Source organism: Rhinoderma darwinii, chromosome 4 (genome assembly GCF_050947455.1).
Source record: "Rhinoderma darwinii isolate aRhiDar2 chromosome 4, aRhiDar2.hap1, whole genome shotgun sequence".
NCBI classification, from domain to species: domain Eukaryota; kingdom Metazoa; phylum Chordata; class Amphibia; order Anura; family Rhinodermatidae; genus Rhinoderma; species Rhinoderma darwinii.
This window is the reverse complement of record NC_134690.1, coordinates 314,961,706-314,989,114: the sequence shown is the minus strand read 5'-3', so window position 1 is coordinate 314,989,114 and position 27,409 is coordinate 314,961,706. Positions and strand designations below refer to the sequence as shown.

The following is a 27,409-nucleotide window of genomic DNA, read 5'->3' as shown; positions in this document are numbered from 1 at the left end:
ATCTGATCGTTCAGAAATTTTACAACTTAATCCCAGCTATTATAGGGCAGGACCACACTAGATGATAAAAGGAGCCTGAGGCAAGTCCACATTTAGGGAATTCGTCAGTATAGTCAGGACGGAAGCGATGTAATCTAGAGGTAGTGTATATTATTGCCCTATGCAGTATGCAAAATTGTGTGAGACGCTCATTATAATTAGATGATACAGTTTTAGGGGAGGAGAGGGCTCTGTCCCATTCATCCTCGGTCAGCGGCCCCACATCACCCTACCATTTTGCCTGCAGTGGGATGAGCAAAGACTCTCTAAACTCGCCGGATAATAGGCTTTAAAGTCGGGAAATCAATTGTTTAGCTGGTGGAGAGAGCAGGAAGTTGGGAAGTGGGAAGCTTTGGTACGTTATTTGCCCGATGCCCAACTCAGCCAGATGCATGTTTGACCCTTAAATATGAGAACAATTGGGGGGGGGGGGGCAAATTCTTCCTGCAGCTCTGGAAAAGGTTTAATACCAGACTCAGAATCCATGTGAGAGAGATACCAAATACCATTTCTATGCCAGGAAATAAAAAAAGGAAAGCTGCAATAATTCTGGGAGGGCTTTACAGTGCCATAGAGGTGTATGTCTAGTGATGCCAGTGGAATAAAACATGCGCTGGGACGCATCCCACACCAGTAGAGCTTGATTCAGGATCGGGTGGTCACGTAAGATTCCACTATTATGCATTCGGCCACAGAACAAAATATGCAAAGGGTGAGTATAATGTGCACCAAATGGGAAAATAATCAGTGTCTGAACTCTCACATGCTCGGCCGCTCCCCATCTTGCCAAGTGAGACAACTCACCAGCTATGTAGTACCACTTAACGCTAGGGAAAGATACACCAGACTCATCCCATGGGGCATATAGACGCCGGCCAGCCACCCGAGATCTACAATTATTCCATACAAAGGAGGGGAGTATACTGTCAATACTCTGTAATAAATAGGCCGGAAGGTAGAAAGGAGACTGCTGGAGAATATATAGGATATTAGGCATTAAGGTCATCTTAACTAAACTCACTCTCACAGCTGTAGATAGGAGCAATTGGTTCCATCTGGCAATCTTGGTACACAGAAAGGAAACCAAAGGGGTGATATTTAATGCCTCAAAATCCTAAACTGATCTGGACACCAACATATGTAATAGAGGTGGACCAGGGGAGTGGGGTAGAGATCGCTGATGCAACAGGGACCGATATATCTAATGGTAGAATGTGCTACTTAGACCAATTAATGTTCAAACCAGACATTGAGCCAAAACATGTCATAATGGAAAGTATGATATTCAGGGACACCCCAGGGTCAGCGAGCTACAACAGGGTATCATCAACATACATGCTGACCTTTTCTTATACAGGAGGATAAAATCTATAATACGGGGTTCTTGTCTGAATATTTCAGCGAGAGGTTCCACTGCCAGCGAAAAAAATAATAGAGGGGAGAGAGGGCAAGTACCTCTATACAAAGGGAAGGGGTCCGAAGTCCAGCCATTCACTGCCACCCGTGAGGATGGGGCAGAGTATAATAATTTAACCCATTTTATAAATTCTGGTCCGAATCCAAATTTCACTAATGTTAAAAAAAGGAAATCCCATTATATTGAGTAAAAGGCCTTAGCAGCATCCAAGGAGACTACGACATGGGCACCAACATCCTCATGAGTGGACTGCAAATTAGGCATAAAGCCCTTTTGGTCCGGATGTATCAAAGACAGTATCACCGTATTAAGTCGTCCAGGCAGAAGTTTCGCCATGATTTTAATGTCAGTCTGGAGAAGTGAGATGGGGCGGGGTTTTTACCCGGTTTAGGCAATACTACTATAGTCACCTCCCACATTAAACTGGGTATTTCTCCAGAGTCCAAAGCCACCTGGTAAACATCCAAGAGACGTGCAGCCAAAAAATCTGCATGAGCCCTGTAAAATTCAATAGGCAGGCTGTCACTACCGGGTGATTTAGACGTCCGGAAGGAGGCCATGGACTCTAGAATCTCCTGTGCAGTAATGGGGCCATTTAAATATTCCCTATGGGCAGGCGTTAGCGAGGGGAGGGTTATCTGCTCTATATAATCAGCAATTTCTGTGGAAGATGAAGAGATGTGTGAGGAATATAATGTTTCATAATATGAGCGAAACATGTGGGTTAGAGGACTGGGTACCATCTGGAACCTCGAGCAATGATATCACAGGGGGTTCCCCATCTCCCTTGGCTATACAAGCTAAAAGTTTACCACATTTTTCACCGTGTTTGTAATATGATTGCTTGGAAAAGAAGGCTTTTTTTCTGAGCCTTATTATTCAAAGAGGTGTGGTACAAACAGACCTTGCAAAGCCATTCCGATTTATGATCTCCATTCGGACCATTGATATACTGGAGTTCGGCCGCCAAAACATCATTAGTCAGTTGGAGTTCGATAAGTGCCAAACCACTTTTCAAGTCATTAATTGCCACCGAGAATGCCCCCCGTGCATATGCCTTGAAGGATTCCCACACCACTAAAGGAGAAATGCTTCCGTCATTGTCAAGAAAAAAAACTGATGCCACTTAGCCTGGAAATAGTCAGGTGTGGGAAGAATTTTCAGCCAAAAAGGGGTTAAATCGCCATCTATTTTTTGGGGGTATATTGGGGAGTCTAATACATAAACGTCCAGGGGAGTAATCCGAGACAGACCTGGAGAGATACTCCGCAGAATCCACAGCCGTCAGGAGGGAGGTGTGTACTAGCTTTAAGTCAATATGGGATAAAGCCTCAAATTGAGGAGTAAAGCAAGAATATTGCCGGGTAAGAGGAGAGACTGGAGGGAGCCGGAGCTATTGGGACTTGGCCAGGGTAGAGGAATTTATCTAAATGCTTATCCCAGGTGGCGTTAAAATAACCCCGCTAGATAATGGGCACAGACAGACAGTGACTGGTTATAAATGACAGGATGGCATGAATATTGGCAAGGGAAAAAGGAGGGGGAACATAAACCCCTATCAGGAGAAATGGCTTATGATAAATGAGACAGTATCAGAACAAATTTACCACTCGGGTCTGAAGACATGTACCGGGCAAAAGTGCATAGAGCGTTTTATCAATAGTGAGACACTCCTGGCTAGAATAGTGAATGTGGAATGCTATGGCCATCCAATCCAGGGTCTATTTAGGAGATGGAGCCGGTCATCCGTCATGTGGGTCTCCTGAAGGCATATAATATCACAGTCATGCTTTTGTAAATACCTTAACACAAACTAAAAAGCAAAGGTTACAGCGCCTCAGTCTGTTCTCCTGATCATCCAGGTGCTGATGTAATCTGGTGAGGCCCTGTTCAATGTCACCAAGACGTCTGGTGAGTGGCGGGGCTTGATCCTCCAGACTACGGACTCTATTTTCCACCTCCATCACCCTTTTTCTGGTGTGTTGTACATCTTGGCATTTAAGAGAAGTATCAACCTTAGGCCGGATTCACACGAGCGTGTTCAGTCCGTATCGTTATCTATGACGCTAAAAGTCGCTGCCTCACTGCAGAAAAACGGTCACGTACTGAAAACATGTTTTCAGTATGGGACAGTAGTTCCGCGGAGAGGCAGGGACTCCTAGCGTCATAGATAACGATGATGCTAGGAGCCCAGCTCCCTGCAGTGTGCTCAGTCCGGGAAATGCGGACGACCTGCGGAACGTATATCACAGACTGAACACGCTCGCGTGAATCCAGCCTTAATCTCCTCAATACATGTGGTGAGGGTGGTTTGACATTTATGAATGGCCCCCAGTACCTTCAAAGTGTAATGGCAGGAAGGAGGTGAAGGGAAAGTGAGCCCTAATCTACCCACCGCCCTGTCCCTGCCTACTTGCAACGACCCGCCCTAGGCGACGGGGTACAACTGGGCGGCGGTCCCTACGCTGTCTAAGTGCACGGGAGAACAAACAGGGAACACGCAAGGTAAGGGGCAGTAGCCACGGAACGCCGCGAGGAAACGGAGCGGTGAATGAGTAGTCAGGACCAGGATGAAGTGGAGTATACCAAAGTGAGCACGGAGAAGAAAGCAAGCCAGGGGCAAAGCAAAGCAGGTTAAGCGGAACTGCAGCAAGGCAGAAGCACGGCAGGAGCAGGCTGGAGCAAGCAGCAGGGAGGCCAGGAATCCAGAAGAATTACAAGCACAGAGGAAGAGAACACGGCAGGTAATAAAGGACAGGGGGCGGAGCTAACTCCGACTGACCAGGCCGCGATAGGCTCTCCCACTCCTGAGCCTGCCACCCTGGTTGGTGGGAGATGGTGTCAGTCGAACAGGTCTGGCCTCAGGTGTGGATTGATTAATCCCAGGAGTATACCTAGACGTAGTACCTGGCAGATCCCTAACAGTACTCCCCCTTTTATGAGGGGCCACCGGACCCTTACTAAGAGGACCCGGTTTAGTAGGGAAGAGAAGGTGGAACCTCCTGATCAATACCCCAGCGTGAACATCACGAGCAGGTACCCAAGTCCTCTCCTCCGGCCCGTATCCTCTCCAATGGACCAGGTACTGGAGGGAGCCCTGGACCATCCTACTGTCCATAATCTTGGCCACCTCGAATTCCACCCCCTCAGGGGTGAGAACGGGAACAGGAGGTTTCCTCGAGGGGGACCAGGACGGGGAGCAGCGTTTAAGGAGGGAGGCATGGAAGACGTCATGTATGCGAAAGGATGGGGGCAGCTCCAGACGGAAGGATACAGGGTTGAGGACTTCAATGATCTTATAAGGTCCAATAAATCGGGGAGCAAACTTCCTGGACGGGACCTTAAGGCGCAAGTTCCTGGACGACAACCAGACCAAATCCCCGACGACAAACCGGGGGTTAGCAGAACGTCTACTATCCGCCTGAATCTTTTGTGCGCTCTGGGACGCCTCTAGGTTCTTCTGAACCTGGGCCCAGACAGTGCACAGTTCCCGATGAACATCCTCTACCTCAGGATTATTGGAACAACCAGAGGAAACGGAGGAGAACCTTGGGTTAAACCCGAAATTACAGAAAAACGGGGAGACCCCTGACGAGTTACTGACCCGGTTATTCAGGGAAAATTCAGCAAGGGGAAGGAATGAGACCCAATCGAATTGACAGTCAGAGATGAAACACCTTAAATATTGTTCCAGGGATTGGTTAGTCCTTTCCGTTTGGCCATTAGTTTCGGGATGGAAGGCGGAGGAGAAGGACAGATCAATCTCCAACTTTTTACAAAAAGCTCTCCAAAATAAGGAAACAAATTGTACCCCTCTGTCAGAAACGATATTGACTGGGGCCCCATGGAGACGCAGGATGTGTTTCACAAACAAAGAAGCTAACGTCTTGGCGTTAGGTAGCTTCTTAAGGGGCACAAAGTGGCACATCTTGCTGAAGCGGTCTACTACCACCCACACCACCAACTTGCCCTGAGATGGAGGCAAATCGGTGATAAAATCCATGGAGATATGGGTCCAAGGTCTCTGGGGAATGGGCAAGGAACGTAGTAGGCCCGCAGGTCGGGACCTAGGGGTTTTGGACCTAGCGCAAACCTCACAAGCAGCGACGTAAGCCCTAACGTCTTTAGGCAACCCAGGCCACCAATAGTTTCTGGTAATGAGGTGTTTGGTGCCCAACATGCCAGGATGACCAGATAGAGCGGAGTCATGGTTTTCCCTGAGTACCCTTAGCCGGTATTGCAGGGGAACAAACAGTTTGTCCCCAGGGACGTTCCCGGGATCTGCACCCTGATCAGCCGCGATATCAGAAGCTAAATCAGAATCCGTGGCAGAAACGATTATACCAGGGGGTAAAATACAAGCAGGATCCTTCTCGGAAGGAGGATTGGCCATGAAACTACGTGACAGAGCATCAGCCTTAATATTCTTGGACCCAGCCCTATAGGTAACCAAGAAATTAAATCTGGTAAAGAATAGTGCCCACCGAGCTTGTCTAGGATTAAGCCTCCGGGCCGATTCTAGGAAAACCAGATTCTTGTGATCCGTAAGGACCGTTGCCTGGTGTCTGGCCCCCTCCAGGAAGTGCCGCCACTCTTCAAAAGCCCATTTAATGGCTAGAAGTTCGCGGTTGCCAATATCACAGTTACTCTCCGTGGGCGAAAACTTCCTAGAGAAGTAAGCACAGGGGCGGAGATGGGTGAGGGAGCTGTACCCTGGGACAAGACGGCCCCCACTCCCACCTCGGATGCGTCAACCTCCACAATAAATGGCTCCTCTTGGTTGGGTTGAATCAGCACGGGGGCCGAGATAAAGCACTTCTTGAGGGTCTCAAAGGCCTGGACGGGCTCAGGGGGCCAATGGAGGACATCAGCACCCTTGCGAGTAAGGTCCGTAAGAGGCTTAGCGACGACCGAGAAGTTGGCAATAAATCTCCTGTAATAGTTGGCGAACCCTAAAAAACACTGTAACGCCTTAAGGGAGGCAGGTTGGACCCATTCCGCCACAGCCTGAACCTTGGCAGGGTCCATGCGGAATTCATGAGGAGTGAGGATTTGCCCTAAAAATGGTATCTCCTGTATCCCAAAGACACATTTTTCAGTCTTAGCAAACAGATTATTCTCCCGAAGGACCTGGAGCACCTTCCTGACATGCTCCACGTGGGAGGACCAGTCCTTGGAAAACACCAGTATGTCATCAAGGTGCACAACAAGAAAATTACCCAGGTAATCTCTCAGGATTTCATTAATAAAATTCTGGAAGACAGCAGGGGCATTACAAAACCCAAAGGGCATGACCAGGTATTCGAAATGACCCTCGGGTGTGTTGAACGCAGTTTTCCACTCATCCCCCTCTTTGATGCGGATAAGGTTATAAGCCCCCCGTAGATCGAACTTAGAAAACCATTGGGCTCCCTGAACCTGATTGAAAAGATCCGGAATCAAAGGAAGTGGGTACTGGTTCCTTACGGTGACCTTATTCAGGTTACGATAATCAATGCACGGCCTAAGACCACCATCCTTCTTCCCCACGAAGAAGAAGCCAGCACCTACAGGAGAAGTCGAGGGGCGAATGAAACCCTTGGCCAGGCATTCTTGGATATACACCCTCATAGCTTCACGTTCAGGACATGAAAGATTAAATATCCTACCCTTAGGAAGCTTGGCACCAGGCACCAAATCGATGGCGCAATCGTAATCTCTATGGGGGGGCAACACCTCGGAGGCCTCCTTAGAAAACACATCGGCGAAGTCCTGAACAAACTCAGGAAGCGTGTTTACCTCCTCCCGGGGAGAAATAGAGTTAACAGAAAGACATGACATAAGACATTCACTACCCCATTTGGTGAGATCCCCAGTATTCCAATCAAACGTGGGATTATGCATCTGCAACCAGGGAAGACCTAATACCAGATCGGACGATAATCCCTGCATCACCAGTACAGAGCACTGCTCCAAATGCATGGAGCCAACAAGGAGTTCAAAAACAGGGGTATGCTGAGTAAAATAACCATTAGCAAGGGGAGTTGAGTCGATACCCACTACCGGGATAGGATAAGGCAAATCAATAAAAGGCATTTTTAGAGACATAGCAAATTCCACAGACATGATATTAGCAGATGAGCCAGAAACCACGAAAGTACTGCCCGTGGCAGACAGGCCAGCAAACGAGACCTGAAAGGGAAGCAAAATTTTATTGCGTTTCACATTAACGGGAAATACCTGTGCGCCCAAGTGACCTCCCCGATGATCACTTAGGCGCGGAAGTTTTCCGGCTTCTTATTCTTGCGCCTGGGACAGGTGTTCAGTAGATGCTTGTCGTCCCCACAGTAGAAGCAGAGACCATTCATTCTGCGAAACTCCCTACGTTGTCGAGGGGACATGGAGGCCCCGAGTTGCATAGGTACCTCCGAGTCCTCCGTGGAGGGGCGAGGAGACGGGACCTCGGGGGGAATCGCAGAAAAGTCAGAGGGGAGCACATTGAAGCGTTCAAGCTGACGTTCCCTGAGACGTCGGTCAAGTCGTACTGCTAGGGCCATAACCTGGTCAAGGGAGTCAGAAGAGGGGTAGCTAACCAGCAGATCCTTCAGGGCGTCAGATAATCCTAACCTAAACTGGCACCTTAGGGCCGGATCGTTCCACCGAGAAGCTACGCACCATTTTCTAAAATCAGAACAGTATTCCTCAACCGGTCTCCTACCCTGACGTAAGGTCACCAGCTGACTCTCGGCTAAAGCAGTCCTGTCAGTCTCGTCGTAAATGAGTCCGAGGGCAGAGAAAAAACGATCAACAGAGGAAAGTTCAGGGGCGTCAGGAGCCAAGGAGAAGGCCCACTCTTGGGGCCCTTCCTGGAGTCGGGATATGATGATACCCACCCGCTGGTTCTCGGAACCTGAGGAGTGGGGTTTTAGGCGGAAATACAGTCTGCAACTCTCCCGGAAGGAGAGAAACGTCTTACGGTCCCCTGAGAACCAGTCAGGTAACTTGAGGTCGGGTTCTAGAGGTGAGGTGAGGGGTACTACTAAGGCAGCGTCACCCTGGTTGACCCTCTGGGCCAGGGCCTGGACCTGTAGGGAGAGGCCCTGCATCTGCTGGGTCAGGGTCTCAAGGGGGTCCATGATAGCGTCAGCGTAGGAGAGATGGTAGACTAGGTAAGGGCTTGTAATTATGTAATGGCAGGAAGGAGGTGAAGGGAAAGTGAGCCCTAATCTACCCACCGCCCTGTCCCTGCCTACTTGCAACGACCCGCCCTAGGCGACGGGGTACAACTGGGCGGCGGTCCCTACGCTGTCTAAGTGCACGGGAGAACAAACAGGGAACACGCAAGGGAAGGGGCAGTAGCCACGGAACGCCGCGAGGAAACGGAGCGGTGAATGAGTAGTCAGGACCAGGATGAAGTGGAGTATACCAAAGTGAGCACGGAGAAGGAAGCAAGCCAGGGGCAAAGCAAAGCAGGTTAAGCGGAACTGCAGCAAGGCAGAAGCACGGCAGGAGCAGACTGGAGCAAGCAGCAGTGAGGCCAGGAATCCAGAAGAATTACAAGCACAGAGGAAGAGAACACGGCAGGTAATAAAGGACAGGGGGCGGAGCTAACTCCGACTGACCAGGCCGCGATAGGCTCTCCCACTCCTGAGCCTGCCACCCTGGTTGGTGGGAGATGGTGTCAGTCGAACAGGTCAGGCCTCAGGTGTGGATTGATTAATCCCAGGAGTATACCTAGACGTAGTACCTGGCAGATCCCTAACACAAAGAGTCCGGAGTAGAGTCCGATACAGCAGAAGCTGCCTGGTCCGAATCCAGCAGAGTTCGGTCAGCGACCTGTGAGGAAGAAGGCGTGGATGCCAAGGATTCCGCTCTGCGAAACTGGTCCAGCTTGGCAGTGAATTTAGTTTGCGATTTCGGGGGCACCATGACTAAAAGGTAAGTAGCGTGTGAGTACAGGTTTATGGAGCACCAATGGGTAGTTAGACCACAGAGGGTTTTCAGCACCCAGACAATGTTAGAGTGTTACATCACACAGAAGTGGATATGGGACAGGGACCCAAGGGGGTCTGTATCAGGCAGGGGGGCCCTCTGGATAGGTCGGCAAAGGACAATACGGTTGCAGGTGACCCACAAACAGGGTTGGCGTGGTATCTTGGCTAGGGCCCCAAGAGGTTCCTACTGGTGTAAGCCCGTTTTTCTACAACTACCTCAGGGTGCTGTATGTCTTCAATAAAGGTGGGTCCAGGGCACTCAGAAAGTGGTATGGAGCCACCTCAGGCCCAGCCGTGTGGACGGCTGAAAATCTAGGCCGCTGTTTTAGCCTCTGAAGAAGGTCTCAGAGGCCTGTAAGTCCAGATCTACACTGTCCAGATGAGGGGGAGAGCGAGGGAACCATAGCAGTCGCTGGCTATGTGGGTTGATCTCCCCTCCAATATAGAGAGGATCTTGTCCTGTCTGGGCCGCACCTCTGCCGCAGCCTCCGTCTGGCTGAAATTTTAGGCCGCGGCTCCGGACGTGTGTATAGGCCGTGAACGGGAAACCCCTCGTTCCACCTCCAGGATGGGGATGATCGTCCCGAATTGGGGAGGTGAGGTAAGGTGGTGGGGATCGATTTTGGAGCCCCTTGGTAGGCGGATGACGGCGGGTTTTTATGTGGGAGCCGGAGGTCAGCGAAGTTGCGTCCGCTCGCTCTGCTGTCTTGGAGACGCCTCCCCTTCATATCCTCTTTATGGACTGGTGCCCAAGACTATACTGAATATTTAATCCTTTCCAGCATAACGCAGTAGGTTAGGCTCTGTTCACATCAGATCCGTGAACTATGGGCCACATTACGTCCTTCTGGCATTCGAAAGGCCAGTAAACTTTTTTTTGTATAGAAGGACGTAGTAGACCACACTATACCATACCAAGGAATACAGTAAAAAAAAACAAAAAAAAAACCAACGTATACTGCGTGGTATACTTTTTTTTTTTACAATGGGAGCCTACTGGCAACGTGTGCCACTGTGTACAGTGGCATACGGACATCCATCGCAGACTTCCATCGAGGTATACGTCTGTAAATTCTTCCGACGTATAACTACATTTGAAGGCTCAAATGTAATGTTTACAGAGCCTGGGGTGTAATTCTTGCATGTCTAGAGAGGCAGTTTGGCTTTGATTGACACCAGCACTCCCAGGGAAATGGCTGGGATTGGAGAAAAATCTGATCCCATCCGTTCAACCCTTCTTGCACTGCGACCAGTACAGATCGCGGTGCGGATAAAGAGAGGGAACTCCCTTTGTCCTGCCCTGTCATCGTGATGACCGTGGCTAACAGGGCATACCTAATACTGGATAACCAGTATTATCTAAACAGGAGCATTTTATATCCACAAGCAGTAATGTATTGTCAAATAAATGTAGGACAGTACATTATGATTAAAAATAAATAGATAGAGCGCTGGAGCTCATTAAAGAGGCTCTGTCACCAGATTTTGCAACCCCTATCTGCTATTGCAGCAGATAGGCGCTGCAATGTAGATTACAGTAACGTTTTTATTTTTAAAAAACGAGCATTTTTGGCCAAGTTATGACCATTTTTGTAGTTATGCAAATGAGGCTTGCAAAAGTCCAAGTGGGTGTGTTTAAAAGTAAAAGTCCAAGTGGGCGTGTATTATGTGCGTACATCGGGGCGTTTTTAATACTTTTACTAGCTGGGCGCTCTGATGAGAAGTATCATCCACTTCTCTTCAGAACGCCCAGCTTCTGCCTGATCACTGCTGTGACGTCACTCACAGGTCCTGCATCGTGTCAGACGAGCGAGGACACATCGGCACCTGAGGCTACAGTTGATTCTGCAGCAGCATCAGCGTTTGCAGGTAAGTAGCTAAATTGACTTACCTGCTAACGCCGAGGCTGCTGCAGAATCAACTGAAGCCTCTGGTGCCGATGTGTCCGACACGATGCAGGACCTGTGAGTGACGTCACAGATCTGCACTGCCAGAAGCTGGGCGTTCTGAAGAGAAGTGGATGATACTTCTTATCAGAGCGCCCAGCTAGTAAAAGTATTAAAAACGCCCCGATGTACGCACATAATACACGCCCACTTGGACTTTTGCAAGCCTCATTTGCATAACTACAAAAATGGTCATAACTTGGCCAAAAATGCTCGTTTTTTTAAAAATAAAAACGTTACTGTAATCTGCATTGCAGCGCCTATCTGCTGCAATAGCAGATAGGGGTTGCAAAATCTGGTGACAGAGCCTCTTTAAATGCTCCATTCAATTCTCCCTTGTGACGACGCTAAAAGAAGCTTATAGAATAAAATGAAAAATATAGATTTAATTAAGTATAGAACTGCATTGAGAGCAATTTCTTAACATACATATTTCAGCCAAATTGCTAATTTTACAATCAGGAGCGATTCAGGTAAAAGAGAAGTAGCCAAACACAGTTCAGCTAATTGAAACAGTCTTGTTAGAATTTCATCACATAATACCGGTGTTATGACAATATGCCCTCTCCATTCACAGAATACAAGTAACGTATATGGAACCTATAATCGGTTGGCAACAGGAAGAGTAGGTGCAAGAGGCAATAACACTCCCCATTTCTGCTCACCTATTTTACTTGAATCATTCTTGATAATGGGTGTATAAAGTATTTGGGAATTGCTCACAATGCAATTCCCTAATACATTGGTTATAGTGGGTCCTAAACGGGGAGTAATTTACTGTTAATAAAAAGTCAGTCCGTCTGACATTTATACTCTGTAATGTATCTATATATATACACATGCGCGCACACACACACACACACACACGCGCGCGCGCGCACACACACACACACACACTAGAAGATTTACTGTATTGACTCTTACCATTTTGTCTAAGTTTTCAATTGACCTATAGATTTCTCCTTGAGATTCATCATAATATGTATAACGAAAACGTTGTCCTGTAAAAAATAAATAAGGTTACCTAGATAAACGTTAATACAAGCAAATCAAGTGAATGGGGCTCAGACAACCCCAAACCCAAGGAAACACCACAAAACCATGCACTATTTTACGTTTTGTTCACATCTGCGTCAGGGTTCCGTTCATGGGTGCTGTCGGAGCTTTCCGTTAGGGGAACCCATGAACGGAACCCTGACTGAAACAAATGGAAACCATAGGTTTCCGATTGCATCACTATTGATTTCAATGGTGACGGATCCGGTGCAAATGGTTTCCGTCACTGTTGTTTAAGGGTTCCGTCGTTTTGGAATGAATAGCGCAGTTGACTACACTATTGATTCCGTCAAAACGACGGAACCCTTAAACAATGGTGACAAATGGAAACCATTTGCACCGGATCCCTCACCATTGAAATCAATGGTGATGCAAACCGAAATCTATGGTTTCCATTTGTTTCAGTCAGGGTTCCGTTCACGGGTTCCCCTGACGGAAAGCTCTGACAGAACCCATGAAAGGAGCCCTGACGCAAATGTGAACGAAGCCTTACTGAGGCTTTTACAACTCGCTGCCATAACACTACTAATACCTGTGAATAAGACCCAATCGTGTTTTTGGTCAAACATTTTCTTTGGAAACTCCAGTAACTACAATATGCAGGAGTAGACTCACAAGTGAGCAGCACTACAGTGAAATGAGTAACTATATCCAGACATTCCCTATTATTTGATGTTTGTCACACTGAATATTAAACAAAGGGAATCCAATAATAATTACTGCATTTATTTAAAAAATGGGACATAGATAAAAGGCCTTTATCGTGGTTTTGAATTTATTTAAAGAGGACCTGTCACTGGGTCCTAAAAGGTGACCCATCAGTCTCCCTTTATTGCCATTGTCTCCTGCGGTGCTTTTCTTTTATTTCTAGGCCCCCCCCTGAGCTATGTCCACTGGTTGTTTCTGTGCTAAACATGCTAATGAATCGCTGGCTAGACAAGAGGGCATCAATGCCTCTTCTGAGGTAGAGGTACCTTACAGCCTCTGACACAGTCCTATCAGCATGAAGCTGCTTTACACACACACATGCACTCGCACACGCACACGCACACGCACACGCACACACAGTCTTAGCACAGCATGGTCTTGCGAGATATAAACTCTAGACAGAGATAGTAAGGGGAGAATGATGGTTCACTTTTTAGGACCTAGCGACAGGTGTTTTTAAAGAGGCTCTGTCACCAGATTTTCAAACCCCTATCTCGTATTGCAGCAGATCGGCGCTGCAATGTAGATTACAGTAACGTTTTTTTTTTATTTTTTAAATGAGCATTTTTGGCCAAGTTATGAGCATTTTTATATTTATGCAAATGAGCCTTTCTTAAAGGAACAGTGTCATCACAAATTATTTTTTTATATGTTAAAGATGTTAGTGCTTTATTAAAAACGTTTATATTTATTTGTGTGTTTGTGTTTTACTTTTTCTTATTTTTACACTTTTTCTTCCCTATGGGGGCTGCCATTTTTTGTTCCATTTCTGTATGTGTCGATTAACGACACATACAGACATGGAATACGGCAGCCACAGTCCCATAGGGACTGCGAACGGGTCCCGTCCCATTCACTTGTGTGTACGGCGTCTGTGTGGGAACTGCGCATGCACCGCTCCCACACAGTCCAATTTGAAAATGGCGCCGTCCGGCGCCATTTTCCTGTGGACCGGAAGTCGCGGCCGGACAGTAATATTACTACTTCTGGTCGCGGCTTCCGGACTTGTGCACTTGGACCAGCGGCAGCAGACGGAGCGGACGGGCCGGAGGGAGCCGCGGCGGCAGGAGCAGGTAAGAGATTTCAATGTATGTTCGTGTTTGTGTGTGTTTACTACTGTATGTAAACCTACTACACTGTGTGTTAGCTCAAAAAATGGTGACACACAGTGTAGGAGGTTACACCGTTCAAACCCCTCGTTTATCCCGGCACTAGCAAGGATAAAGGAGGGGGGGGGATGCTGAGAGCTCACTAGAGCGAGGGCTTTTTACCCAATTTTGCAATGCTGCAATTTTGGGAATAGCTCCATCTAGTGACCAGAAATGGGAAATATTATAAATTAGAATTAATTTATAATATTTCCTGACTCGTGAAAAAAATAAAAAAAATTTGAACAATGTTTAATCACCCACACACTAAATGTTTAATAAAAAAAAACAAACATGTTTTTCTGGCAACACATTCCCTTTAAGTACAACTGGGCGTGTTTAACCCCTTAGTGACCAGCCCATTTTAGGCCCTAATGACCAAGCTATTTTATTAGTTTTTCTATAGTCGCATTCAAAGAGCTATAACTTTTTTATTTTTTCGTCTACATAGCTGTATGAGGACATGTTTTTTGCGGGATTAGTTGTACTTTTTAATAGCGCCATTTTTGGGTACATATAATTTTTATATTAACTTTTATTAACCTTTTTGGGGGGGGGGATTATAAAAAAAACCCTGAAATTCCGCCATTGTTCTATGCGTTTTTAAATTGACGCCGTTCACTATGCGACGTAAATAACATGTTACCTTTATTCTATGGGTCGGTACGATTACGGCGATACCACATATGTAGAGGGTTTTTTATGTTTTACGACTTTTGCACAATATAAACACTTTTGAACAAAAATTATTTGTTTTTGCATCATCGCTTTCCAAGAGCCGTCATTTTTGTATTTCTCCATCAATGTAGTGATTTTTTGGGCTTGTTTTCTGCGGGACAAGACGTAGTTTTGAATGGTACTGTTTTGGGGTGCATGGGACTTATTGATTCATTATTATGACTTTTTTGGGGGGCAATGGAAAAAAATTCAAATTTCGCCGTTGTTTTTTGCGTTTTCTTTTTACGGTGTTCAGCTTGCGGTTTAAATTACATATTAACTTTATTAATGGAGTCATTACGGTCGCGGCGATACCACATATGTGTACTTTTTTTTTTTTTTTACACTTTTATTAAATAAAACCACTTTTTATGGAAAAAAATGGATTTATTTTTTTACTGTATTTTTTATTAATAATCTTTATTTCACATTGATGACTTATTTTATTAGTCCCACTAGGTGACTTTACTGTGCGATCATCCGATCGCTACTATAATGCCTCCGGCACGTCCTAACAGGCATATGTCCAGGGCAGACCTGGGGGCTTTTATCAAGCCCCCGGCTGCCATGACAGCCCATCGGAGACCCGCGATTGCGTTACTAATTCACATATTCCATATGTCTACTTTATATTTGCATCGTTTTTTGAACATTATTTTATTTTTCTAGGACGTTACAAGGCTTAGAACTTTAGCAGCAATTTCTCATATTTTCAAGAAAATTTCAAAAGGCTATTTTTACAGGGACCAGTTCAGTTCTGAAGCGGCTTTGAGGGCCCTATGTACTAGACCCCATAAATCACCCCATATTAAAATCTGCACCCCTCAAAGTATTCAAAACAGCATTCAGAAAGTTTCTTAACCCTTTAGGCGCTTCACAGGAATTAAAGCAAAGAAGAGGGGAAATTTACAAATTTTATTTTTTTTGCTGAAATTCATTTGTAATACATTTTTTTCTGTAACACAGGTTTTACCCGAGAAATAAATGCAACTCAATATTTATTGCCCAGATTCTGAAGTTTTTAGAAATATCCAACATGTGGCCCTAGTGTGATAATGGACTGAAACACCGGCCTCTGAAGCAAAGGAGCACCTAGTGGATTTTGGGGCCACCTTCTTTTTAGGTACCATGTCAGGTTTGAAGAGGTCTTGTAGTGCCAAAACAGTGAAAATCCCCCAAAAGTGACACGGTTTTGGAAACTACACACATCAAGGAATCTAGGGGTACAGTTAGCATCTTGACCCCACAGGTCTTTTGCTAGATTTATTGGAGTTAGTCTGTGAAAGTGAAAATCTCCTTTTTTTCTGAAAAAATATAAAAAAAAAAATATTTGCAAGGAAGAATAAAAAGCACCCCAGAACTAGTAAAGCTACTTCTCCCGATTACTGCAATACCCCATATGTGGTACTAAACTGCTGTTTGGACCCACGGCAGAGCTCAGAAGGGAAGGAGCGCCATTTGGATTTTGAAGCACAGATTTTGCTGGATTGGTTTACAGTGCCATGTCGCGTTTGCAACGCCCTGGAGGGAGCAAAAGAGTGGAAACCCCCCCAAAAGTGACCCTATTTTGAGGACTACACCCATGAAGGAATTTTTCTAGGGGTATACACAGTGTTCCAAATTATTATGCACATTGGATTTAAGTGTCAAACATTTAATTATTAGTTTTTCAATTAGGGTATGTGCACACACACTAATTACGTCCGTAATTGACGGACGTATTTCGGCCGCAAGTCCCGGACCGAACTCAGTGCAGGGAGCCGGGCTCCTAGCATCATACATATGTACGATGCTAGGAGCCCCTGCCTCTCCGTGGAACTACTATCCCGTACTGAAAACATGATTACAGTACGGGACAGTTGTCCTGCAGAGAGGCAGGGACTCCTAGCATCGTATATAACTATGATGCTAGGAGCCCGGCTCCCTGCACTATGTTCGGTCCGGTACTTGCGGCCGAAATACGTCCGGAGATTACGGACGTAATTAGTGTGTGTGAACATACCCTTAAACTCATGGATGGTATTGTGTTTTGGGGCTCTTTGGATCATTGTAATCAATCTCAGACACCTGTGATAATTAGTTTGCCAGGTGTGCCCAATCAAAGGAAAACTACTTAAGAAGGACGTTCCACATTATTAAGCAGGCCACAGGTTTCAAGCAATATGGGAAAGAAAAAGGATCGCTCTGCTGCTGAAAAGCGTGAAATAGTGCAATACCTTGGACAAGGTATGAAAACATTTGATATTTCAAGAAAACTTAAGCGGGATCATCGTACTGTGAAAAGATTTGTGGCGGATTCAGAGCACAGACGGGTTCGTTCAGATAAAGGCATAATGAGGAAGGTTTCTGCCAGACAAATTAATAGGATTAGGAGAGCAGCTGCTAAAATGCCATTGCAAAGCAGCAAACAGGTATTTGAAGCCGATGGTGCCTCTGGAGTCCCGCGAACCTCAAGGTGTAGGATCCTCCAGAGGTTTGCAAGTGTGCATAAAGCCATTATTCGGCCACCCCTAAACAATGCTCACAAGCAGAAACGGTTGCAGTGGGCTCAGAAATACTGTACTGTGAAAAGATTTGTGGGTGATTCAAAGCACAGACTCACAAATTACCATTTTAGTTCTCTTTACAACCTTTAAAATGTTTTAAACTCTGTTGTGCATAATAATTTTACAGTGCATTTTGAGTTTTTTCCTTCTTAAAAAAAAATCTGTTATCATTAGATTTGTTCAATAAAATTCGCATTATACTCCAACGGTTGATGGCTCGAAGATTACACTGCCATTTGCATCGACTATTTAGGAAAATCAGCGAAAAATAACATTTGCATAATAATTTAGAATGTGGTGTAGTTCGCATTTTGACCCCATAATTTTGTTGCTGAATTTAGTGGAATTAGGCCGTGAAAATGAAAATCTACTTTTTTCTGAAAAAACATAGAAATGTTTGATTTTTACAATGAATAAAGGAGAAAAATCACCCCAAAAATTGTAAAGCAATTTGTCCTGATTACAGAAATATGCCATATGTGGTAATAAACTGCTGATTGGACCCACGGCAGGACTCAGAAGGGAAGGCTTTTGGAGCTCAAATTTAGCTGGAATGGTTTTTGGGAGTCATGTTGCATTTGCAAAGCCCCTGAGGTACCAAAACAGTGGAAACCTCCTAAAGTCCCTTTAGGGGACTGGAACGAGCAAACATTAGGTCGCTGGTACAATACACTGCAATACTGAAGTATTGCAGTATGATATCATTTTTACAGGCTCCTGTAACAGCACGATTGCTGTTCCTGTCCGTTAGTCCCGGGTGTCAGCTGTAATACACAGCTGACACCTGCAGAATATGGAGTGGGCGCAGCGCATGAGCCTGCTCCATATATAACCCCCCGCACCACAACATGCTATTAAGTCGTTGTGCGAGAAGGCGTTAATGCGCAGCGGATGGTGCAAAGTGAAAATTCAAATTTTTAACTAATATGCCATTTTAATGCACAATATGTTGTGCCCAGTTTGTGCCATTGAAGACAAATACCTCATACAATGTTGAGCGGGTTCTCCCGGATATAAAATATCATATATGTGGACGTAAGCTGGTGTTTGGGCACCCTGTGGGGCTTAGAAGAGAGGGAGCGCCACTTGGCTTTTGGAGCGCAGATTTTTCTTGGTAACTGTTCTGTTTGGGGTTTTGCTGGTATTTCGGTTTATAATGTGGGGGCGTATGTGAGCTATGCGGAGAACATCAGGACATAATAAAAGGGTTAAAATAATGGGGTAAATAAATAATAATCCGCAGATATGTGGCCGATGTCACACTGATAAATGGCGCCCGATATTATCCGCTTTTGGACACTGCACAATTTCTGTCGCTATATTCTGAGAAATAACTTTTTTTTTTTTTCTTCACCGGAGCTGTTTGAGGGCTTATTTGTTGAGGAACAATCTGTAGTTTTCATTGGTACCATTTTAGGGTACATGTGATTTTTTTATCACCTTTTACTCGATTTTTTTGGCAAGCAAAGTGACAAAAAAAACATAAAATTCTGACAATGTTTTTTGTCTTTTTTTTACCGTTTTCACCGTGCGCTATAAATGACATTTTACTTTATTCTGCGGGTCGGTACGATTACGGCAATACCATATGTGTATCGTTTCTTTATGTTTTGCAGCGTTTGTGCAATAAAATCACTTTTCGATAAAATTATTTATTTTTTGTGTCACCATATTCTGAGAGCCGTAACTTTTTTATTTTTCAGTCAAAAAAGCTGTGTAAGGGCTTGTTTTTGGCGGGACGGGTTGTAGTTTTATTGGTACTATTTTGGGGTACATGCAACTTTTTGATCACTATTTATTCTATATTTTGGGAGGGTTGATGACTAAAAAATAGTGATTCCAAAATCGTTTTTTAATTATTTTTTTTGCGGTGTTCATCGTGCGGGAAAAATAATATTATCGTTTTATAGTTTGGGTCGTTATGAACGCGGTAATAACAAATATGTGTACTGTTTTTTAACATTTTCATTTTTTTCCTATAATAAAAGACTTATTATAAAAAAAAAAAGCATTTTTTGTTTTTGTAACTTATTTTTACACTTTTATAAAACATTTTAATAACTTTTTTTTTTTTACTTGCTTTACTTGAAGACCTGCAGCACTGATCGCTGCTATAATACATTACACTACCTAGGTAGTGTAACGTATTATAAACTGTCAGTGTGACGCTGAGTCACACTGACAGGAAGCTTATGAGGACTGGCCTCCGGCTGGTTCTCATAGGCTGCAGTGCATGGCAGACCCGGGGGCTGTTGTATGGCCTCCGGTTTTGCCTTATAACCGTCTGCAGCACCCGCAATCGGTCTCCGGGAAAGTTTGTTGTAGCAACAAACTTTCCAGTTCGTTGTGACAACAAACTTTCCCTGCGATCACATGACCGGGACCTGAACCAATTAGGTCCTGATTATGTCTCCGGGAACAGAGGCAGGGGATAACAGCGCGACCCGGGTGTCGGCGCTACTCTGAGACACTCGGATCGCTCTTTTAACACCCACCGTGAATTCACGTTGGCGCTGCACAGAGCCCAGCCAGCGCCGACGTGAATTCACTGTGGGCGGTCGGGAAGCGGTTAAAGGGGTTCCGCTGTTCAAGATTTGTATCTTTTGGCCAGAGTGGAAAGCGGTTACAAAGAACGTCTCTCTCGCTCTGTCTGGGGGACCGGTTCTGTATTACCCAGACAATCGATTAATTTGAATGGGAATTGTGCGATGCTTAAACTTCCACTGTGGTGGCGCTGCAGGCAAACTGAACACTTACGTTATGTCGGCAGCGAGATGTGCTGCCGACAACGATAAGACTATACGAGCAGCAGATGATCGAGTGTTTGCTCGTTCATCTGCTGATCGCTGCCCTGTTTACACAGGGCAATTATCAGCAACGAGCGTTCAATGAATTATTACAGCTGATCACTGGGGGTCCCAGCATGGGGATATCTTGTGATCAGCTTATTATCAAGAGACTCTTCTAACACGTAGGGATCGTCCAAAGTGAACGCCTTTAGTCCGACAAGCTGCTAGCTTCTCGGTGAACAAATTTTCAGTTTTTTGGCCCATGCAGCAGTCTGTCAGCTGTTAGGGTATGTGCACACGATAACTGCATTTACGTCTGAAATTACGGCACGGTTTTCAGGAGAACACAGCTCCGTAATTTCAGACGTAATTGCATGTACTCGTGTTGTGCGAGGCGTCAATTACGGACGTAATTTGGAGCAGTTCTTCATTGGAATAAATGAAAAATGGCTCAAATTAAGTCTCAAGAAGTGTCCTGCACTTCTTTTGACGAGCCGTCTTTTTTACGAGTCGCCGTTTGACAGCGATGCGTAAATGACAGGTCGTCGGCACAGTACGTCGGCAAACCCATTCAAATGAATCGGCAGATGTTTGCCGACGTATTGGAGCCGTATTTTCAGACGTAAATCGAGGCGTAAAACGCCTCGTTTACGTCTGAAAATAAGTCATGTGAACCAAGCCGAAGGGTATGTTCAAACGCAGAGTCAAAAACGTCTTAAAATACGGAGCTGTTTTCAAGAGAAAACAGCTCCTGATTTTCAGACGTTTTTTGTGCCACTCGCGATTTTCGCTGCGTTTTTATACGCGTAAAAAAACGCCGCAAATAATGCTCCGTCTGAACAGAACGCCATTTTCCCATTGAAAGAAATGGGCAGATGTTTGGAGGCGTTCTGCTTCCGATTTTTCGGTCGTTTACGGCACGAAAAACGGCCGAAAATAGGCTGTGTGAACATACCTTTAGGGTATGTTCACACGGCCCATTTTCGGCCGTTTTTCAGGCCGAATACACCTCCAAACATCTGCCCATTGATTTCAATGGGAAAATCGGCGTTCTGTTCCAACGGGCCGTTTTTTTACGTGGCCGTTTTTCAAAACAGCCGCGTAAAAAACCACCACGAAAAAGAAGTGCAGGTCACTTCTTGGGACGTTTTTTGAGCAGTTTTTCTATGACTCTATAGAAAACAGCTAAAAAAACATCCGTAAAAAAAGATGCGAAAAAAACAGCGAAAATCGTGAGTGAGACGTCTGAAAATCAGGAGCGGTTTTCCCTTGAAAACAGCTCTGTATTTTCAGTCGTTTTTGAGTTTGTGTGTGAACATACACTCACACTGCTGTAAATATAAGCTAAACTCCTTTGCACTGTACGTTCATTAAAAAACAAAAACAAATTTGCAATGAGCTTTGAGGTCACATTAACCCATGTCTGTCACAATACATAACGTTATTTTTAGAATTGAACATGATTAAGTGGTCAGCGCAAACAGAAATGCATTACAACTTCAATAAATATCAACTGATCCACTTGCAATGTTTTTATTTTCTATCATTAGTATTACTGTAAACAGCCAATACAACGGCACATATACATCAACGACAATTATATATATATATACACACACATACATAGAGAGAGAGATAAACAAACGAATGGATCCAGCAGCACCGGCAAACAGTGGGTGCAATTCCTCAAGAACAGATCACGTTCCAAATTATGTAGTATTCAAAAAATAGGCAGCACTTCGCAGTAAATGTGAAAAAAAAGGTACTTTTATTTCCCACTGTGCACAGGGCAATAAAAGTACCCTTTTTCTCACATTTACTGAAGAGTGCTGCCTATTTTTTGAATACTATATATAGTGTGTATATATATATATATATATATATATATATATATATATATATATATATATATATATAGTGTGTATATACTATACACACACACACACTAATACAAAGTTTATTTATTTCAGTAATTCAATTCACAAAGTGAAACTCATATTATATAGATTCATTACAGAGTGATCTATTTCCGGCATTTTTTCTTTTAATGTTGACGAGTATAGCTACAGTTAATGAAAACCCCAAATTTAGTGTCTCAGAAAATTTTAATATTAAATGAGCCCAATTTCAAAAATTATTTTTAATACAGGAATGTTGGCCTACTGAAAAGTATGTACAGTATATGGACTCATTACTTGGTCAGGGCTTCTTTTGCATGAATTAATGCGGCATGGCATGGAGGCGATCAGCCTGTGGCACTGCTGAGGTGTTATGGAAGCCCAGGTTGCTTTGATAGCGGCCTTCAGCTTGTCTGCATTGTTGGGTCTGGTGTCTCATCTTCCTCTTGACAATACCCCATAGATTCTCTATGGGGTTTAGGTCAGGCGAGTTTGCTGGCCAATCAAGCACAGTGATACGGTGGTTACTAAACCTGGTATTGGTGCATTTGACAGTATGGGCAGGTGCCAAGCCCTGCTAAAAAACAAAATCAGCATCTCCATAAAGCTTGTCAGCAGAGGGAAGCATGAAGTGCTCAAAAATGTCCTGATAAATTTTCCTGGACTGGATTACTGAAATGAACTTTTTGATTATATTATAATTCATTGAGAAGGACTAGTATATATGTCTGCCGTTGTATTGGCTGTTTACAGTGACTAGTATATATCATACAAAATATGTTGTGCTTTAACTCCTTAACCCCTATGCGTACCACGATGCAACTGTACGTCCGGGTGGCCAGTGTCTTAGCGCACCAGGATGTACAGTTACTGCGCGGTTCCCGGTGCACACGGTCAGTGACAGTTTGCACCGGGAACAGGTCGGTCAGCTGTCCCCAACAGCTAACACTCCCCAGTCACAGTCAAGGGACCTGTAAAAGCGGTCAAATGTCGGAGATCGACCGATTACATCATTTCTGCAAATAAAGTGTTAAAAAACGTTCTGGGACTTGTAATTAGTCCCAGAACGGTTATTATGGACACCCCCCCTGCCCCATGTGACCGCCAATGGACCAATTTACCCCGCCCCCGATAGCTAACACTTTACAGTCACCGGTAATGGACCCGTAAAAGCGGTTCAATGCCTGCGATCGAAGTAAATCGATGGATCTGTACAGATCCCCGATTACATAGTTTCTGCAAATAAAGTGTGAAAAACTGTTCCGGGACTTAAAGAGGCTCTGTCACCAGATTTTACAGCCCCTATCTGCTATTGCAGCAGATAGGCGCTGCAATGTAGATTACAGTAACGTTTTTATTTTTAAAAAACAAGCATTTTTGGCCAAGTTATGACCATTTTCGTATTTATGCAAATGAGGCTTGCAAAAGTACAACTGGGCGTGTTGAAAAGTAAAAGTACAACTGGGCGTGTATTATGTGTCTTACATCTGGGCGTGTTTACTACTTTTACTAGCTGGGCTTTCTGATGAGAAGTATCATCCACTTCTCTTCAGAACGCCAAGCTTCTGGCAGTGCAGATCTGTGACGTCACTCACAGGTCCTGCATCGTGTCGGCACCAGAGGCTACAGTTGATTCTGCAGCAGCATCAGAGTTTGCAGGTAAGTAGCTACATCGACTTACCTGCAAACGCCAATGCTGCTGCAGAATCATCTGTAGCCTCTGGTGCCGATGTGCCCCCGCTCGTCTGACACGATGCAGGACATGTGAGTGACGACACAGCGTGATCTCTGGAGAACACGGCTGTGTCTGCACTGCCAGAAGCTGGGCGTTGTGAAGAGAAGTGGATGATACTTCTATACACAACGCCCAGCTAGTAAAAGTAGTAAACACGCCCCGATGTACGCACATAATACACGCCCAGTTGTACTTTTACTTTTCAACACGCCCAGTTGTACTTTTGCAAGCCTCATTTGCATAAATACGAAAATGGTCATAACTTGGCCAAAAATGCTCGTTTTTTAAAAATAAAAATGTTACTGTAATCTACATTGCAGCGCCTATCTGCTGCAATAGCAGATAGGGGCTGCAAAATCTGGTGACAGAGCCTCTTTAAAATGAGTCCATAAACAGTTACTATGGAGCCCCCCTCCCTGCCCCATGCCCCAATAGCAGTGGTCCATTGCCGACGATTGCTGTAATTGGTGGGTCTGTTCAGACCCACCAATCACAGTGCGTTTTTCACCCAGGGCAGGGGAAAAATACCGGACACAGGCTCGGATCTCTTTGATGGTGGAGAGATCAGAGCCCATGTTATGTGCCCCACACCAAGTTAAAAATCAGAATTAACCCTTAATTTCCCTCTTCCCTGTTCCTAGTGTGACCCCAGTGCATAAGGGAGATTTTCTTTTTTTTTTTCCAGCCATCAAAATAATACTTGTTCAGGTAGTTGTCTAGGTCGTCTACGTCAATTCGTCGCGTCAGTTAGTCAGCGTCAATCCGTAGCATCAGTTGTCAGTTCGCGTCAATCCGTAGCGTCGGTTGTGTCCCTTGTCAGTTAGTGTCAATCCGTCACTGTCAGTCTCGTCACTTATCAGTTAGTACCACTTACTTACTGACACCAACGCTGACTATGTGTTATTAAAAAAAAAGTTTGTGTTTAGTGTTTTCCGTGAACATTTTTTTAAAAAACAACAAGAAAACTTAGTGTCAGTGTTAGCAAGCGTTAGTAAGTGTTTAGTGTTTTATGTGAAAAAAAATTACAAAAACATAGTTTTTCTACAAGGGTTTGTTACAGCTAAGTGTGTATAAACTACATATATATTTACACACAAATTAATAAGATGGCTGCGAAGCATTACACCACTGAAGACGCTTATGCAATGATCGCATCCGATACGTACTCAGCGAGCGGTGAGGAACCAGAGTTCTTTCTCTCGTCCTCCTCCTCTAGTGACAGTGAGGAACCTCCTCGTAGTCGCAGGAGGGTAAGTGCCCAGGTTCTGCCTTACCCTGAAACTGCCATTCTGCCTGACCCTGGTACTGCCAGCAGTGATTGGTCACCCCCAACCAATTACACCCCCAAATCCCAGAATTTCCTGCTGCGGCAGGAATTCATGTGCAGACGGAAGGACTGCCTGTAAATGGATATTTCAAATTGTTCTTTACCGACAATTTGATAGAGCTTATGGTGGACCAAACCAACATCTACCCCCACCTATTTATAGCTGGACACACAAACTCCTTTTATGCCCATCACAATCGTTGGCAACCAACTAATTGTGCAGAAATGAAAAAATATTGGGGGTTAGTCCTCAACATGGCTCTCACTAAAAAGCCCAAAGTGAGATCCTACTGGTCCACGGACATTTTAGATCATTGTCCGTTGTACCGAAATAAAAATGACCAGACCCCGCTTTGAGGCCATCCTAAAATTTCTGCACTTTAGTGACAACTCCCAATGCCCCCCCAGGATGACCCGAATCCAACAGACTTTTTGGAATTAGGCCCCTCAAACATTTTTTCCAAAATATTTCCCAAAATCTACACCCCCAGTTGATGAATCCATGTTGCACTTCAAGGGTAGGCTGAAGTTTCACAAATATTTGCCCAATAAGCGCGCCAGGTACGGGATCAAGGTCTACAAGCTGTGTGAGTCTGAAACCGAATACACACATGCTTTCCGGATCTATGAGGGGAAGGACAGGACAATACAGCCCCCAAATTGTCCTCCTGCACCCACTGTTAGATCACGGGTACAACTTGTACTTACACAAGTGTACCCCCTGTTCAAATGTCTAAAAGACAAAAAACTGTGGTGTGTGGGACGGTCCGAAAAAACCAGCGGCACCTTCCCAAGACCCTTATCAGCCAATCCCTGCAAATTGGAGAAAGCAGGGCATTGCTGCAGGATGGGGTCCTGTGTCTGAAATACTGAGATAAAAAAAGATGTATGCATGCTGACATCTATGAATGATGCCAGCTGCAACCCTGTCCCCACACGTGGATTCAGAACGTCTACGATGAAGCCTGTGTGCATTCAGGCATATAATAAATTCATGGGGGGAGGGGGTTTGACCTGAATGACCAGGCATTAAAAACATATAGTGCCATGCGGAAAAGCAAAATTTTGGTACAAAAAATTGGCACTGTACAATTAGTTTTTAATTTTCCGTAAAGCTGGGTGGCTACTTGGAGTACCATGAAAAAATTATAAAATTTATTTTGCTTGGAGACGAGGTGGGGGAAACATCTGCTGCTTCAAGTATTTCTTGCCATATCGTTCCTAGGCAGCACTTTCAAAGTGAAGTGCCTGTAACACCAAAAAAAAGGAGGGCACAAAAAAGGTGCCGTGTCTGTGCAAAAAGGGGTATCTGTAAGGGTATCATATCTCAGTGAGACACCTGTCCATCATAACCCAGACTCTGTATGAAGGACTTCTTCTGCATCTTCCACATCTCCCTGGATTTAAAAAAATTATACTTTTGAAACCCCCACCCCTCCCTTTATCATTCTGGCCTTTTACCCATTTTTAAAATTGGACACTAAAACAAAGTATAACAAAACTAAACACCCTCATTATACCCCTAGATGAATACCGAATACTATAATAAATGTGTATAATCTGCATAATTTTTTAGGCCTATGCATGTGGCTAAAAATCATCCAACTAAAAATAAGGCCTCAACATCCTTGTGGGTCATCTTTACTTCCAGGTACTGCTATGTGTCCAGACAACCTATTTAGACCACTTTGGGGGTATTTCTGAAGTCAGAAAAAGTACCGCAATAAATATTGATGCGCTTTACTTCACTTATATGCGGTGTCTGAAAAATCTGCCCCCAAAAAATTGCGCATTTGTAAAAAAGTTACCATTTTATTTTTCAAGCCAGAAAAACTGTGCGGTCATAAAAGTGATCACACCCCTACATAAATTCTTTGAGGTGTGCAGTTTCCAAAATGGGGTCACTTCACTGTACTGGTACCTCAGGAGCTCTGCACACGCAACATGGCACCTGAAGACCATTGCAGCAAAATCTGTGCTAGAAATTGTGCTCCTTCTCTTCTGAGCCCTGCCGTGGTACCAAACAGTAGTTTATTAAAACATATATGGCATTGCCGTAATCGGAAGAAATAGATTTACAAATGTTGAGGTGCTTTTTCTCCTTTATACC

General features: G+C 44.7%; 1 protein-coding gene across 2 annotated transcripts in view; it reads right to left on the bottom strand.

Annotated features, from left to right (window-relative positions):
* The window catches only part of MEMO1 (mediator of cell motility 1), a 239,954-nt gene that overhangs the window by 33,936 nt on the left and 178,609 nt on the right, over positions 1-27,409 (bottom strand). For both annotated transcript variants that reach the window (XM_075862742.1, XM_075862741.1), the window contains one exon: positions 12,300-12,376. In XM_075862742.1, the coding sequence (XP_075718857.1) occupies positions 12,300-12,376 (77 nt within the window). The remainder of the gene's footprint in view (positions 1-12,299; positions 12,377-27,409) is intronic.